Source organism: Callospermophilus lateralis, chromosome 1 (assembly GCF_048772815.1).
Source record: "Callospermophilus lateralis isolate mCalLat2 chromosome 1, mCalLat2.hap1, whole genome shotgun sequence".
Lineage (NCBI taxonomy): Eukaryota > Metazoa > Chordata > Mammalia > Rodentia > Sciuridae > Callospermophilus > Callospermophilus lateralis.
In genome coordinates, this window is record NC_135305.1 from 206,679,866 (window position 1) to 206,693,322 (window position 13,457).

Consider the following 13,457-nt stretch of genomic DNA (forward strand, 5'->3'; position numbering starts at 1 on the left):
GAAGGTTCTGGGTCTTGATTTAACATCTGAGCATCATCTTAAATATCAACTTTCACTTCCCTGTACTTCCTCTTACCCAAACTCCCCCCACCCCCATTAGTGACCTACCCCATGGTACCATAACCCTAAGCCAATCCCAGAAGGACAGGACCCCTGGACTCTGGAAAGCCCATGGTGCCATCGACCTAAGCCAATCCCATGCTATTCCCACCCGCCCATCTCTGACGAGAGCACCCCCAGCCTCTCCCATAGCGCCACAGCTCCAGCTCCAAACCCCTACCCCACAAAAGCTGAGCTCCGAACATCTGAGGGCCTCTCTCCTCTTTATAGAGGGATGGCCTTTATTTGTTAGCTTTGACAAATAAACCTTGGTGTGGATCTCTGCTTGGTCTCCGCCCTTCATTTCTCACTCGCCCATCTCAGTTTCCTCTCACTGGGGAATGACATTGTTTACACTGTTAGATGCACATATGAATAAAGGCCAAATGAATCCACTATTACTTGTAATTCTAATGCACCAAAAATATTAAAAAAGGAGAAAAAAGATACCCTGCTTCGTCGAGGGGTAGCTCACCTCCTACTCAGGTCTAGGGGACTTTATCATTTACCTTCCTCATTCTTTTCAAAGGAATGCAAGACAACACTCCGAAGGTCATAGTGTTTACTTTATTTAAATTCTGAGGTTAAAAATATTTCCAAATGGTGTAGCAGATGTTATAAAGGAATATGTTTTGGGATACAAAAATTTCTCACCCCTACTGTATTGGTGAGGTTTGGTATTTGATGTGCTTTTGAGTAATTCTTTGGCAGATAAGATTGAAATGGGCTCCTTACTCGCCATCCCATAAGGCCACTCAAGTGAGGATTCGTTGATTAAAGTGCATTCCAATTGAAGCCTTCCTGGGAAGGCTGAGTGTCACCCTGCAGTCACCAGAGGCAGAGCACCTCCAGATGACACTTATCCATTAAGTTCTAGAAAAGTTTTTTTCCTTTTTTTTTCCCCTATCAGAGATGTTTCTCCTGCAATTTAAAGTTATACTTTATTATTTTAAAAAAGTGCTTAAGAGGGAAAAGGGAATTAATGAATCCAGTCTTCCATTTCCTTGGAAGAACTGCAATTAAATGAAGAAAGCTTCCACTGAGAGGCACCTAGTTTTGTAAACGTGAAGAGTTGTCTCTATGGTCTTTGTCTGTGAGAGTCCTTGGTTCTAAGCACCACCAAGGGCTCCTCTCTGCTTTACTTCCCAATACCTCAGAGCCAAGCTGGTTTCTTGGTCTAAAGAATTCTCACAGGTAGAACCATCCAGGTGGACTTTTACAAATGCAACTCATAAACCACCTGACCACATCGCACCATCTAATCACATGAAACAGACTCTTGAGATTTCATCCCCAAGTGAAATTTCCTCTTATCTGGGCCTGGAGTGGCTTCACCACCTTAGGCGACAGCTGAAAATCTTCAGAAGCACCATCTCCTTTGAGTTTTATTATGTGGTTTTTCATTTCTACTTTCCAAACCCCATGGTTTTTCAGTTCCAGATTCTTGCTTAAGAATTTCTTTGCCTGTTCTACACCATTGTGCTGTAGAGTCCACTCAGACATGGAGGAGCACATTTTATTGCAAACACGCTTCCTTGTTGGTGGATGAGTGTGTCTGGTGGTTGGTGTGTCTCTTGGGCGAAGGTGATTGTGGCTTCAGTGGTAGGTGAACAAGGCGCCTCGTATCATTACTAAATATGATCATTATCCCCAGAGCTGAGCTTTCCCAAGGGCTGCTATTAAAACAAACAAACAAACAAACAAAAAAGGAATCTGGGATCCCAAGGGATTTCTAATGTCACTCAGTCTATCTGGGGCTGCCATCTCTGGCAGTAATTCATCAATTGTCATTTGCATTAAAAAATAAAAATTATCCCAACCTTCAAACCTCAGTAAAGTTGGGAACTGTTTAAAAGAATAAAGCCATTTGTAAAAGTCACACTTAAATAGGCCAAGACGTTCTCTAGCGACACGGTGCACAGCACACTGGAGCCTGAACGGTGAACTAATGTACTACCAAGGTCCATTCAGCACAAAAAATAAATATGCTAATGAAACCAAAGAGGAAGGGCCGCTCAGTCCAGGGCAAAGGCCAGTTTCCACACAAGGGCAGTCAATGCTGGAGGGGGGCCACGCCAAGGTCAGGCCCAACTCTCTGGGAGGAGTAACTCTGGTTGGCTTCACAAGGGCCAGGTGGTCTTTGAAGGTGCAATTGGTCCTCTGCTGTGACAAGTGACAGATATTTAGAATGGAACTCAGATGAACGGTCCCGGGTCCCTCATAGGCCCCAAACACATCAGCTACTCAATGAAAGGTGGTTTTTGTTGCAGACTGTAGTGTGGATACCAGTTGAAGGCCATCAGCCAGGCCAGTCTCCAAGGCATCCTGGGAAAGCCAAACCCTCAAATTAAGACCCTCAGACTGTACTGGGGCTCTTGATAGCTTCTTTGTCACAGGAGCAAGATGACATTGGATGATTCTTTGTGAAAGGGTAGATGGGTTCAAAGGAAGGATAATCTGCTCCTGAGTAATCTCAGGCCATGGGCATGCCTGTGAGGACACAGGCAAGGGCATCTCTGGGGGTCTGGCCATTTTCTATCTCAGTGCTGAGCAGTCAGGCCCTGGCGAGGAAGAGACAAGAGTACCTGGTGGCTTTCTGCCCAACAGGCTGCTCTGAGAACCCAGAATACCAAGGGCCCAGCTCTCTGAAAATGCTGTTGGCCATTCTTGCACTCCTCACTGGCAAGTGCCCACTCCTGTTTCAAGGCCCAAGTCCATGTCAGAGGCTACGTCCCCTTACTCATGGCCCCTGAGCATCCTTTTTGCTAGTGATATGATTGAGGCCGCGGTGCATGGTGGGCCTGGAGTCCTTGTCCCATTCTCAGTTCCTCCAAATCAGTCAGTCCAGGGTTCTGAGAGTTGGTCTGACTGGCCTTGGGTCCTAAGGCCAACTTGGAGCAACGGCTGGGCCCCACACTCAGATCCTCAGTTAACCTTTATGGTACTTATTTGCTCACCCTTGGCCATTTTGTCTGATGTCCTGTGGAAGTACCTGGGACCTGACTGCAGGTGACTGGCTTCACATAGGACACGCAGGCCATCGAAATAGAGCTGTCTATGCTGGGAGAAGGGCCACAGAGAACACGAAGAGCATTTCACTCTTGTCCAGGAAAATGAAACTGGACCCCCTGCTTCCAGGGGCGATGTTTCCTGGGTGTCAGTGCAGGCTGAACAGAAGGAAGTGACAAGTGGGGTACTGGGAATCTGGTAGGTGGGGACGAGGGACCAAGAATAATTTATGTCTCTGCTTCCTTTGTATGGCTGTTTCCTCTGTTACTTTGGTTCTTAAGTTACCAAAGAATTTTGCTAAGAAGGCCCCAGTGTTTGAGAGTGGTCTTGCCTGGGCTCTGCTCATTAGTAAGCCGTGCCTGCAGCGAGCCCTGAAGGCCAAAGCATAGTTCCGCACCTTGGGCATGGTGTCAATTTCAGCCAGCATTTGGGCTTTGGAGGTCCTGAGAAGGGTGGGCTTTGTGTCCTGGATTATCTTCAGTTGATTCTTAGGGTGATGTTTTGAGCTACGGGTGGAGGGCTTTGCCTGGGAATGGGGTCACCCAGACAGAGGGCCAGGAGGAAATTCACCTCAGAGGCCCCTACCAAGTTGCTGAGTACTAGAGCAGCCCCAGACTCACTGGGGCAGTAGGGACTGCAACCTGACAGGATGCACCCCCAACCCCTGTGCCTCAACTTGCATGGTGGTCCCATGGTCTCCTTTTCCTGGGAGTCCTCAAGGGCCTCAGAGCCGGAGGACTCACAGGGTGTGACTAGGGTCACCAGGAAGCCTGGATGAGTGCAGTGTGGAACGAAGCAGGACATCCCTCTCCAGGGGTGGGAATCAGGGCCACAGGGGTCTTACGAAACTCTCCATAGGAGGCTGCAATCAACAGCGCACCTAGGAGAAGCTGGCGGTCTCCTGAGGTTTACACCTTTGGCAGGATGTCCCTTTGGGTGTGAGGACAGCTGGGAAATATCATCAATGGAAATGTCACTTGAGCCCTTAAGAGCCATGGGGCTAAAAGGGACAGGTGCATGGTACAGAGTACACAGTGCCCCGAGAAGCTCAGCTTCTGAGCAGCGGCAGTGCAGGGCTTCTTCCAGAGCAGCAAGCCAGTGAGCCTGGGCACAGCCATTTTTTTCTTTTTTCTTTTTCTTTTTTTTTTTTCCTTTTTTCTTTTTTTCGGTGTATGTGTGTGTGTGTGCTTCATGTGGCAGGAGAGGAAATGTAGTGTTTCCTGTGGATGAAGTGAAGTTACCGTCCAGGTGTTTCATGCTACGGGAAATCGCTTCCATCATAGATCACAGGCCGGTCAACTGCCAAGTGGTAAAATACTTTTTTTGAGACAAACCTAAAGAAACAGAAATGGAAAAGGGAGGGTGTCACCCTGAGAGCTGAAAACCTGAGGGATAGAGGCTCAATGGGGGCCTCGTGTGGCCGCTGTGTGACCCTTGTTGGGTGTGGGTGCTGAAGTTCCCCAGGGAGACCAATGCTCCAGAGAACACAGCCTCTCTCAGGCCCCTGGGCCCCTTTCCTGCGTGTCTTGCAGATCTCTCACCCTGCAAAAGATCAGATGGCCTTGGAATGTCACCATGGTCATCTTGGGGAATAATGTCCTTTCTGCCACAGGCTATGAACCTTTCACCCTCAGGGCTGCCTGGGGGGAGTAGATGGACCAGGTGCTGGAGGAGGCATGAGGCTAGGCGCCACGGGCCTCATTCCACCTCGGCATGCAGATCCTATGCCATCTCTGCTTTTAAAAGCTCAAGTAAGTCCCTGAGATGATTCAGGGGGCCCTGGCCACAGTTCACCACAGCACTGTTGCCTCCTCCAGCAATCACTGGGAGCCTGCTTGGGGCTGTGTTTTGCACTTGGCTGCCTCTCCTTGGCTTCTCCATCAATCCACTGGGAAGCTGGGGAGGCACTGACAGTTCTTGCTGCCATAGCTCAGAGAAACTGGGTGCAAGTAGGGCCCACAGTGGGAAGAGTGACTGCTAACTGCTGCCCCATCCTGCTGCCAGGAGGGGCAGTGGCTAGTGACCACTTAGGTGGGGACTCTAAAGGCAGCTCTTTGAACATGCTGGGCACACCTTGAAGTCCTGCTGATTCAGGGGGAGTTCATTTCCCCAGGGGAGTGCAGGGAAAGGCCAGGAAAGGGGTGATGTGGGAAGGCCATCCTTTGGCCTGTCCTGTAGCGGACATCCTTGGCTACAGCCCTGGGAGTTCAGGTCCTGGTGGTGGCAAGTGAGTAGCACAGTTTTTCTTGAGTGCCCTGTTTAGTTATTATGCTCAAAACCAAGTGGCCATGTGGGGAGGGAGGTGGCCTAGCCCAGGCCCCTGCTGTAATCTTCACTGCGTCCTATAGACGCCCCAGGTTGCTCCTGTGACAAGGCCCAGGGGCTTCACCTTGCAGTCTTAGATCTGTTTCTCTCAAGCTTTCTTCTCCTACCTCCCGTTCCTCTCTTTCTCCTTCATGCATTTGTCTGGTCTCTCCACTGTATTTCCTGAGCCCCTTCTTTGGGCATTAAGAGTCCAGTGACGTGAGCAGAGGCAGTCCCCGTGGCATGGAAATTCTGTGGGGCTGGAGGAAATTGCTGGCATGTGGTGAGACCCTGTAAGTGTCAAAAATCCTAACAGTCACTGGAACAGAGCCCTGTTAACAAGGACCTGCTGACAGCCAGGTATGGTGGTACACATCTGTAATCCCAGCAACTCGGGAGGCTGAGGCAGGAGGATCACAAGTTCTAGGCCAGCCTTGGGAACTTAGCCAGACCCTGTCCCCAAATAAAAGATAAAAAGGCAGGGGATGTGGTTCAGTGGTGTAAAGCATCCCTGGGTTCAATTCCTAGTACCGCCCCCCCCCAAAAATAACCCCCAAACAAATGAAAAACTATTGACAGCAGAATGATCTAATCAATCGTTAGTGTTCACACTGTGCCCAAGAAGAGGAGGCAGAGAGGCATGAGAGACCAGGGGGCTCCATCTGGATGCTGGTGAAGGAGGCCCTACCTGGAAAAGGTGTTGTCGAACACCAGCATGTAGATGCCAGGCGTGCGGACCTTCAGCTGGCCCTGGATATTCTCCTTGTGGGAATTGCATCTGGTCGTGGGAATGAGGACCTGGGGGGAAAAGCAGATGGAAAAACACATCAGAGGCTGAGAATCTCATGGCTGCTCTGGGGGGATCTTTCATTTTGGGGGAGGAGGCCTAGTGCTCTGTTGGGGGTCACAGAGGAGGAGTGGTAGTGCCATCTGCACACCCTGAGTTTGGTGACACTTATGGCAGGGGGGCTGTATGAGTGTTATCTGGACCCAAAAGCTGGCTCCCCAGCCTTCCTGACTACAGCCAGCGCCAGCTCCCTGGGTTTATTTTAGGTGACATCCATGTGTCCAGCTGTCTCCTGTTGGTCCTGGGGCTGCCCTTGGTCTCACAGGATGGACCAAGACCTCTTTCCAGATGACGAGGCCTCAGGCACTTCATGAAGCTGCTGGCCCCTCTCTCTCTCATCCATCTGAACAGCTCTGGCTCCATCCAAGGCTTCTCGCTGGGCCCCGTCACAGGCTCCTCTCCTAGCTGAGCCCTGGCTGGCCCACGTGCCCCAGCACCCTTTCATCTTTCCAAATGAGGCCCTCAGTTTCCTGTTTACTTTCTGTTTTCTCTGGGAATGACAAATTTGTCCCAGGAAACATTTATTTTCTCAGGCCATTTTCCAAGGGTCTTGTTTTCAGAGACCAAATTTGAGCGGATGGTGTGTGCTGGCCAGGGCCAGGCCGGGGACCTCAGATGGCCAGTCCCTCCCACCAGGACAGGACCTTCTACCTGCTGGCCAGTTAAGACAGGGGCCCCATTTTAAAACCACAGTTATTGTAGGAAATAAAACAAAATCAACCAAAAATTTAATTAAATATTTTATCTTCTTTTCTTTCCTCTTTTTCTCTTTTTTTAACCCCAAGAAGTGACAAGCACCTAGAGGATCTTGTCTTATGAAATGTCCCAAATCTTAGGAACACCTACATTTAAATGTGCACCAGAAGCTCTAAAGACCACAGTGACATCTTCACACTTTAAGTTCCTAATGTGACAAACTACCTCAGAGGTGACCATTTTTATTCTTTAAAAAGTTAAATGTATCTTTTTCAGATATTCAATCTTTTTTATGTTCAGTTTTTACTTTTTCCTATTAATCATTTTTAACCTACACAAAAATGATCAAATCCAAAATAATTATAAAAATGAGATAGCTTTTCAACTCAAACTTGAAAATAGCTGCATATTTCTCAAAGTCCCACATGTTGATCAGAAGTTCCCAAAGTGAAGTAAATTCCTGCCCAACGCTCTGTCCTCAAGCATCTTGGGGTTTAACGGAGATGACAGACAAAATCACATGGAGTTCTGGTGGAGTCGGTGCCACAGGAAGACTGGGCAGGACTGCCCGTCCCAGCCTGGTGAAAGGGAGAGGCAGAATGGTAGGGAAGACTGCTGGAAGAGGTGACACTGAACTTGGACAAGTCAGAATCCAAGTTATACAAAGGATTTTGTCTGGCTACAATAGAATTAATTTGTTGGGAGCTGAGAATGAATCATCGCTTTGAATTACGTAACCCTGGACACTGAGATGCCTCTCCTGGGAATCCTTCAGTGAAGGCGCTGAGGGAACCAACCATTTGCAGGTGACTCCTGTTGATAAGGAGAATTCCATGCCTGTTATGGAATTTACTAGTTCAAAAGCCTCAAATTCAAATCCCAGCTGCCTGGAGGTAGAAGAGATGGGCACAAATTGATAAGCCCCAACTAAACTGTTTTGCTCAGATTTCATCCTGTTTACCTAAGAAGCCTTTTCCCAGTGAATCCCTTTGATTTTTAAAACTATAAAATAAAATGTGGAGCCTCGTGTGTTGTTGAATCAGACCCTATTAGGGCTGATTACCCACTGAGTCCGGCTTCGTCTATTTCTGCTTGTTTGTCTTTATTTCCCCTATTTCTTATATTTCTGATCCAACTCATCGCCCTGAGTTGTATCGGTTCAACAGTCATGCACATTTGGGATATTAAACCAGAAATCAAAAGTACATCTCTGGAAAATTCTAAAATATTTAGAAACTAAATTAGAAATTTAAATGTACGGGTCAAGGATAAATCAGAAGGGAAAACCTCAAGGCCCGGAAGGAGGGTGCGCAGCGTGTTCCTGATGGGAGGGTGTGTCTGTGCAGGCTGGGGGCTGATGGGGGTGAGAGGGCAGGTGGGCTTAGACGAGTCCGGAGGAGACAGAGAAGCATGCAGCATATATTAGGTAGGACTGCTGTGTGCAGGCTCTGTGGCACCCTGTTCTGCATGGTATCTTATTCAGTTCCATTCTTGTTCTGCAGTATTCCATTTCCATGAGGGACTCAGAATCCTGGGAGGCTGAGGGGCTGAGTTCTTCTGTGGTCCCTAACCTCACATTTCCGAGCCTGGCTCCTCCAGGCATGTGTGGAAGGAGCTGCTCAGGCAGAGGCCGCCTTGCTGTCTGTCACCTGCAGACCCCATGTGTCCTGTCCTGAACTTCACACTTATAGCCTTCAGATCAGAGCAACAATGGAGAGCTCGTCCTCTCCAGAGGATCTGGTAAAGCAGATACCACATGTTCCTTCAAATAATGCTCTTCCTATCTTTCAAACATTATATTCCACAGAATTTTCATTCATTTAGCTGCTATTTTCCCATTGTAACTTTAAATAAATTTAAAAATATCAAAAAATCTGGTGGAAATTAACAAGGACTCTGGGATCCAAGAACACACACACACCGCTCTGGATTGGGGGCCAGGGTCTCCTTGGTGTGACCCTGAGAGGGCAGGTCTCTGCTGTGTTAAGCTCTGGGGTGTCTCCTACCACCCCCAGCACCTGGGTGGCTGTGTCTGATGTAGGTGGCATGTCTGTGGAGCAGCCCAAGTTGTTTTCTCCATCTCTGGGTGGGCTCCAGTGCCCCAGGGCCCTGGTACAAAGCAAGGGCTCTACACTAAGTGAAAGAAGATGACCACAAAAAGCAGGTGCTGCGTGATTCCATTCATACAGAGTGTCTGCAATCAGCACGTTCATAGAGTAGAGAGTAGTGCTAGATGGAGGATGGGAAGTGACTGTTAATGGGCACAGGATGTCTTTTGGGTATAACAAAAATGATTCAAGGTAGAGAGGAGTGAGGGCTGCACAACTCTGAATACACCGAACCCACTGCATTGTGTACTTCAGGTGGGTGAAATACACGGTACGTGAATTATGTCTTGATTGACAGGGCTTGTTTCTTTTCTTCAGTCCCAGCTTCCCCTCTGCCTCCCTCTGAGGCCCTTAGCGGACCATCAAGCTTTCTGGCCAAAGATGGGTCCTCTGCCTAGAGAAAGGCCAAGGCCTGGGTCCTATTCTCTGCTTTGTCCCAGGCTTCAGGCCAATGGTCTGCACACTGGGGGCCTCAAGTCCTTGGTTCACTGTTTCTTTTATCAGGGGCCATGACCTTAATGGAGGAGGCTGCTCAGGAGAGAGGGTGGCACAGGGTAGGGCGTGTCTGATGGGTGCTACTGGGGATGGCTGTCCTGTGAGGCTCCGTTCACCTGCACTCTCCTCTTATGCTCCTCACCCTCTCTCACCTTGCCTTATAACTGCTGCTCCTGGCTTCTTCCAGGATAGCCTTCCCCATCAGCCCAGGGGTATCACTCCCTGGTCATCATTCCTTTTTTTTTGGGGGGGGTAGGTTTGTTGATGGACTTTTATTTTATTTATTTATTTTTATATGTGGAGCTAAGAATCGAACCCAGTGCCTTACACATGCTAGACAAGTACTCTACCACTGAGCCACAACCCCCTGGTCATCATTCTTGAGGCTGGGACAGGTTCCCTTCCAGCTGCACCCTCTGCACCCATTGACCTCCATCATGACACTCCACCTGGAATCACAGGTGTTATTTTCCAGGCCTTCTCTCCCACGGAACTGTGAGCTCCGAGGGCAGATCTCATGCTGTCCCTTCAGCTTTAATCCCCAGTGGGCCCTAGATCCTAGTATACAGTAGAAGCTCAATAACTGCTTGTCTACAGATTCCAAGAACCTAGTGCAGTTCCTTGCCTTCACACCTGTGCAATCTGCACAGTCCCTGTCATTTCCCATAAGGCCAAGGCTAGTGAAGGGGGCACACAGGGAGCCCCTGGGATAGATACCAAGGACGCATGCCTGGAAAAGGCTGCTCTGGGATAACACTTTTCAGGGGGACCTCTGGCAGAGATCACAGCCACCCCATGGCTGGCTGGTGACAGTGAGCCTGTGAAGTCCAGAAGTACCTGAGCACTAGTATGTGGGCTCTTCTGCCCCCTGGTGTCCACTGTGGGCAAAGAGTGCTGGCCAGAACCCCAGGAAGGCCACCCAAAGGCTCAAGCTCCACTGCGCAGGGACAGGAGGACTTGGTGGGTAAGTGAATGAGCAGGGGAGAGGCCCATGGCTCAGTCATGTGGGGGCAGGTGGGACAGCCAAGGTCTAGACACCTGATCTGCCACCTGATCCTCCCTGCCGACATTCCTCAGGGTCTAGCCTGGGTGGCGCCTGGTGGGCAGTGAAGACACTTCGGTAAGCCCTTGACAGGGTGTAGGTCCTTCATGAGAAGCTGATAGGCACACCAGCCACACCGCTATTGATCCACTATGGCCCTGGAGAGTTCCTGTGCCCTCAGGGACTGGACTCTCAGCAGTGCTGAATCTGGGGTTGTATGGAAGAGCTGGAGGCCAAGGTGCCAGGAGTAGCCCTCCAAGTGGAGGTGCCCTCTGCTCAGGGAGGAAGAGCCCCAAAGCAAGGCTGTGGCACTGGCTGCAAGCCCCAGAGGAAGTGAGGGACAGAGCAATTTAAAGAAGGAACACAAGATCCCAGTAAACAAGGCTATCTTGAGGGGGTGGAATTACATTTTAAGAGTGAGTTTGGGGCTGGGATCCTGGCTCAGTGGTAGAGTGCTTGCCTAGCATGTGTGAGGCACTGGGTTTGATCCTCAGCACCTCATAAAAATAAAGGCATTGTGTCCATCTACAACTAAGAAAATAATATTAGAAAAACCCAGTGAGTTTGTAGAGAATAGAAAGGGCCAAGCAATTTCACAATGAGGAGGCTCCAACACAGCAGAGACGGCGAAGAGCAGGCGTTCACCCCTCTGTGGACACTGGAACCAGAACAGAGGTGGTCGTGTACCCCACTGTGCCCCAGCCTGCCTCTCTGCTCTCTGCCTTCCTCATCCTCACAGAGACCCTCGGTGCTCAGGGAACCAGATACTCGAGGGACCGACTGACATTACTGCAGAGACTTCACAGAGCTCTGGCGTCACGTGATTTCAAGCTGCTCGTCCCCATCTTGATCCTTGCTGTTTTTGCAAAATATAGACATCAGCTTTCTGCCCTGGTCCAGCGCAGCTGACTGCTCCACCATCCCTTCCATGACCCTCCGCTACCCTCCTGCCCTCCCTCTGCAGAGCTGCAGTGGGATTCAGACCCCAGGTGTGGGATTCTCTCTTCCTCACCCCAAACTGGATCAGCCATTCCTGGAGCCCCGATGCCCTCTGTCCCTGTGCTCTGGATTCTACCCATCCTTTCTGCTGTGGCTCCAGCCCCTTTAGCTGTACCCAGTGGTTCTCAACCTGAGCTGTTTACTGGAATCCTGCAGGGAAGGCTGGGAGATTCTGATTTAGTGATATGGCCTCAGGGTTTTAGTTCTCCAGATGTTTCTAACATTGCCGCCCAAGGTGAGGACCACAGTCCCTACAGTGTCAACATTCCCTGCCTAGAATATGTAGGAGTTCATGAACTGGCATGTGCCACCAAATTCTTAGCCCCACCTCCCAAGTGATAAACTAGGGCTGTCTTTACTGCTATCCTAGCAGATGAGATGCAGAATACCCTATGCTAATAACCAGAGCAGAGTTCTCACCTCCCAAGGTGACCCACTCCTGCTTTTGCACAAGACTGTGAGAAAATCACCCTCCAAACTGAGTCCTATAGGGGCTGGGGTCGTGGCTCAGTGGCAGAGCTCTTGCCTAGCATGTGTGAGGCACTGGGTTTGATCCTCAGCACTGCATAAAAAAATAAATTAAATAAAGGTATTGGGTCCATCTACAACTAAAAAATATTTTTTTAAAAAAATTGTGTCCTACATCTGTGTTCCCACTAAGTTTCACCTATTGATTTATCCCAAGGTCAAAATGGAGCTGTCAGGCATAGGAGTGACCCTGAGACATTTGAAGAGCATTCTTCTGAGCTTCTGGGTCTTTTCTTCCTCAAGCTGGATAAACCCCAGGTGCTTTGCCTGCTCTGTATGACATAACCTAGAACATTCCAGATAAGGCCTGCTCAAAGAGAGCAGAGCCTGCTCTGGGAGAGGGCTGCCCAGGCATGTTGGTATGTACATGAGGCCCCCAGGCAGGAGGCCAGCCTACCTTGCACTGGTCCAGTGGTGTGTCCTCTGCCTCTCGGAAGACCACACTGAAGGAGATGCTCTTGGGATCAGAGGAGAAGACCCAACTGATGGTGAGGCCTGCCTCGGTCACAGTGATGGGGATCAGGCTGTAGGTACTGGATCTCACAAACAGCTCCCTGTTCCCCTCCCCAAAGTTGGCAATCTCTTCCACTGTGAGTGGTAATTTGATCCTGAAATAAAAATGCAGAGATGGACCTGATCCACTGGCAAAGTGTTTGTGTCCACTGGCCAGGATATCTGTGGCTCAGAGATGGACAAGCCTTAGGTACCCTTGAAAATTATGGGATGCACAGCTTTCCTTGAGTGCTCACTACACGCCTGGCACAGTTCCAGGCACTGGAGTCACAGCACCAAAATATACAGATGACAGTCCTTGCCCAAGTGGAGCTGAGAGAACACATAACCTTCTCTGTGCCACTCATGGACAGAGTGTGAGTGACGAGGTCCGTTTCCCATCACCTTCTTAAAACTGCCTGCCGCTCGGCTGTCCACTGCCTCTCTGCCCTTTCTCGTGCCACCTCCCTGGCTTCTGGTTTCACCTCAGTAGTGCATGCCTCCCCGCTCCCACAGATCCTCCTCTCATCTGACTCGGGCCCCTGTAGGACTGCACATGGGCACCTGCCCTCCTGTCCCACACCAGTATCCCATCTGGTCGGATGGTTTGAGGGCTTAGAGATTGCTGAGGCTGTGCCCCTGGTTCTGCCTCGTACTGGCTGGGGGAGCCTCTCCCAGGAGTGGGGAGGGCTTGCTAAGGGAGCTGTTCTGCTTTGGGGCCCTCTGCAGGACTCTGTGGCGTGGGTGAGGAGCTGAGGGGCTGGCTCACTTCAGATCGGTTGCAGAGCTCTTCCTCATCTTATGGCTGGCGAGGGACCACATCAGAAGATGACCTTGA

The 13,457-nt window shown here is 49.9% G+C and overlaps 1 protein-coding gene across 6 annotated transcripts in view; it reads right to left on the reverse strand.

Moving 5' to 3' along the window:
- Positions 1-647: 647 nt before the first annotated feature.
- Positions 648-13,457, reverse strand: part of Fyco1 (FYVE and coiled-coil domain autophagy adaptor 1) — a 75,924-nt gene continuing 63,114 nt past the window's right edge. For 4 of the 6 annotated variants that reach the window (XM_076844632.2, XM_076844615.2, XM_076844624.2 and 1 more), the window contains 3 exons: positions 12,525-12,735; positions 6,101-6,210; positions 5,522-5,672 (listed from right to left, as the gene is read on the reverse strand). In XM_076844632.2, coding sequence (XP_076700747.2) covers positions 5,537-5,672; positions 6,101-6,210; positions 12,525-12,735 — 457 coding nt within the window. In that variant the 3' untranslated portion in view covers positions 5,522-5,536. Of the gene's footprint in view, positions 4,443-5,521; positions 5,673-6,100; positions 6,211-12,524; positions 12,736-13,457 lie in introns of those variants that run through there. The other 2 variants (XM_076844638.2, XM_076844654.2) reach the window with 1 other exon arrangement.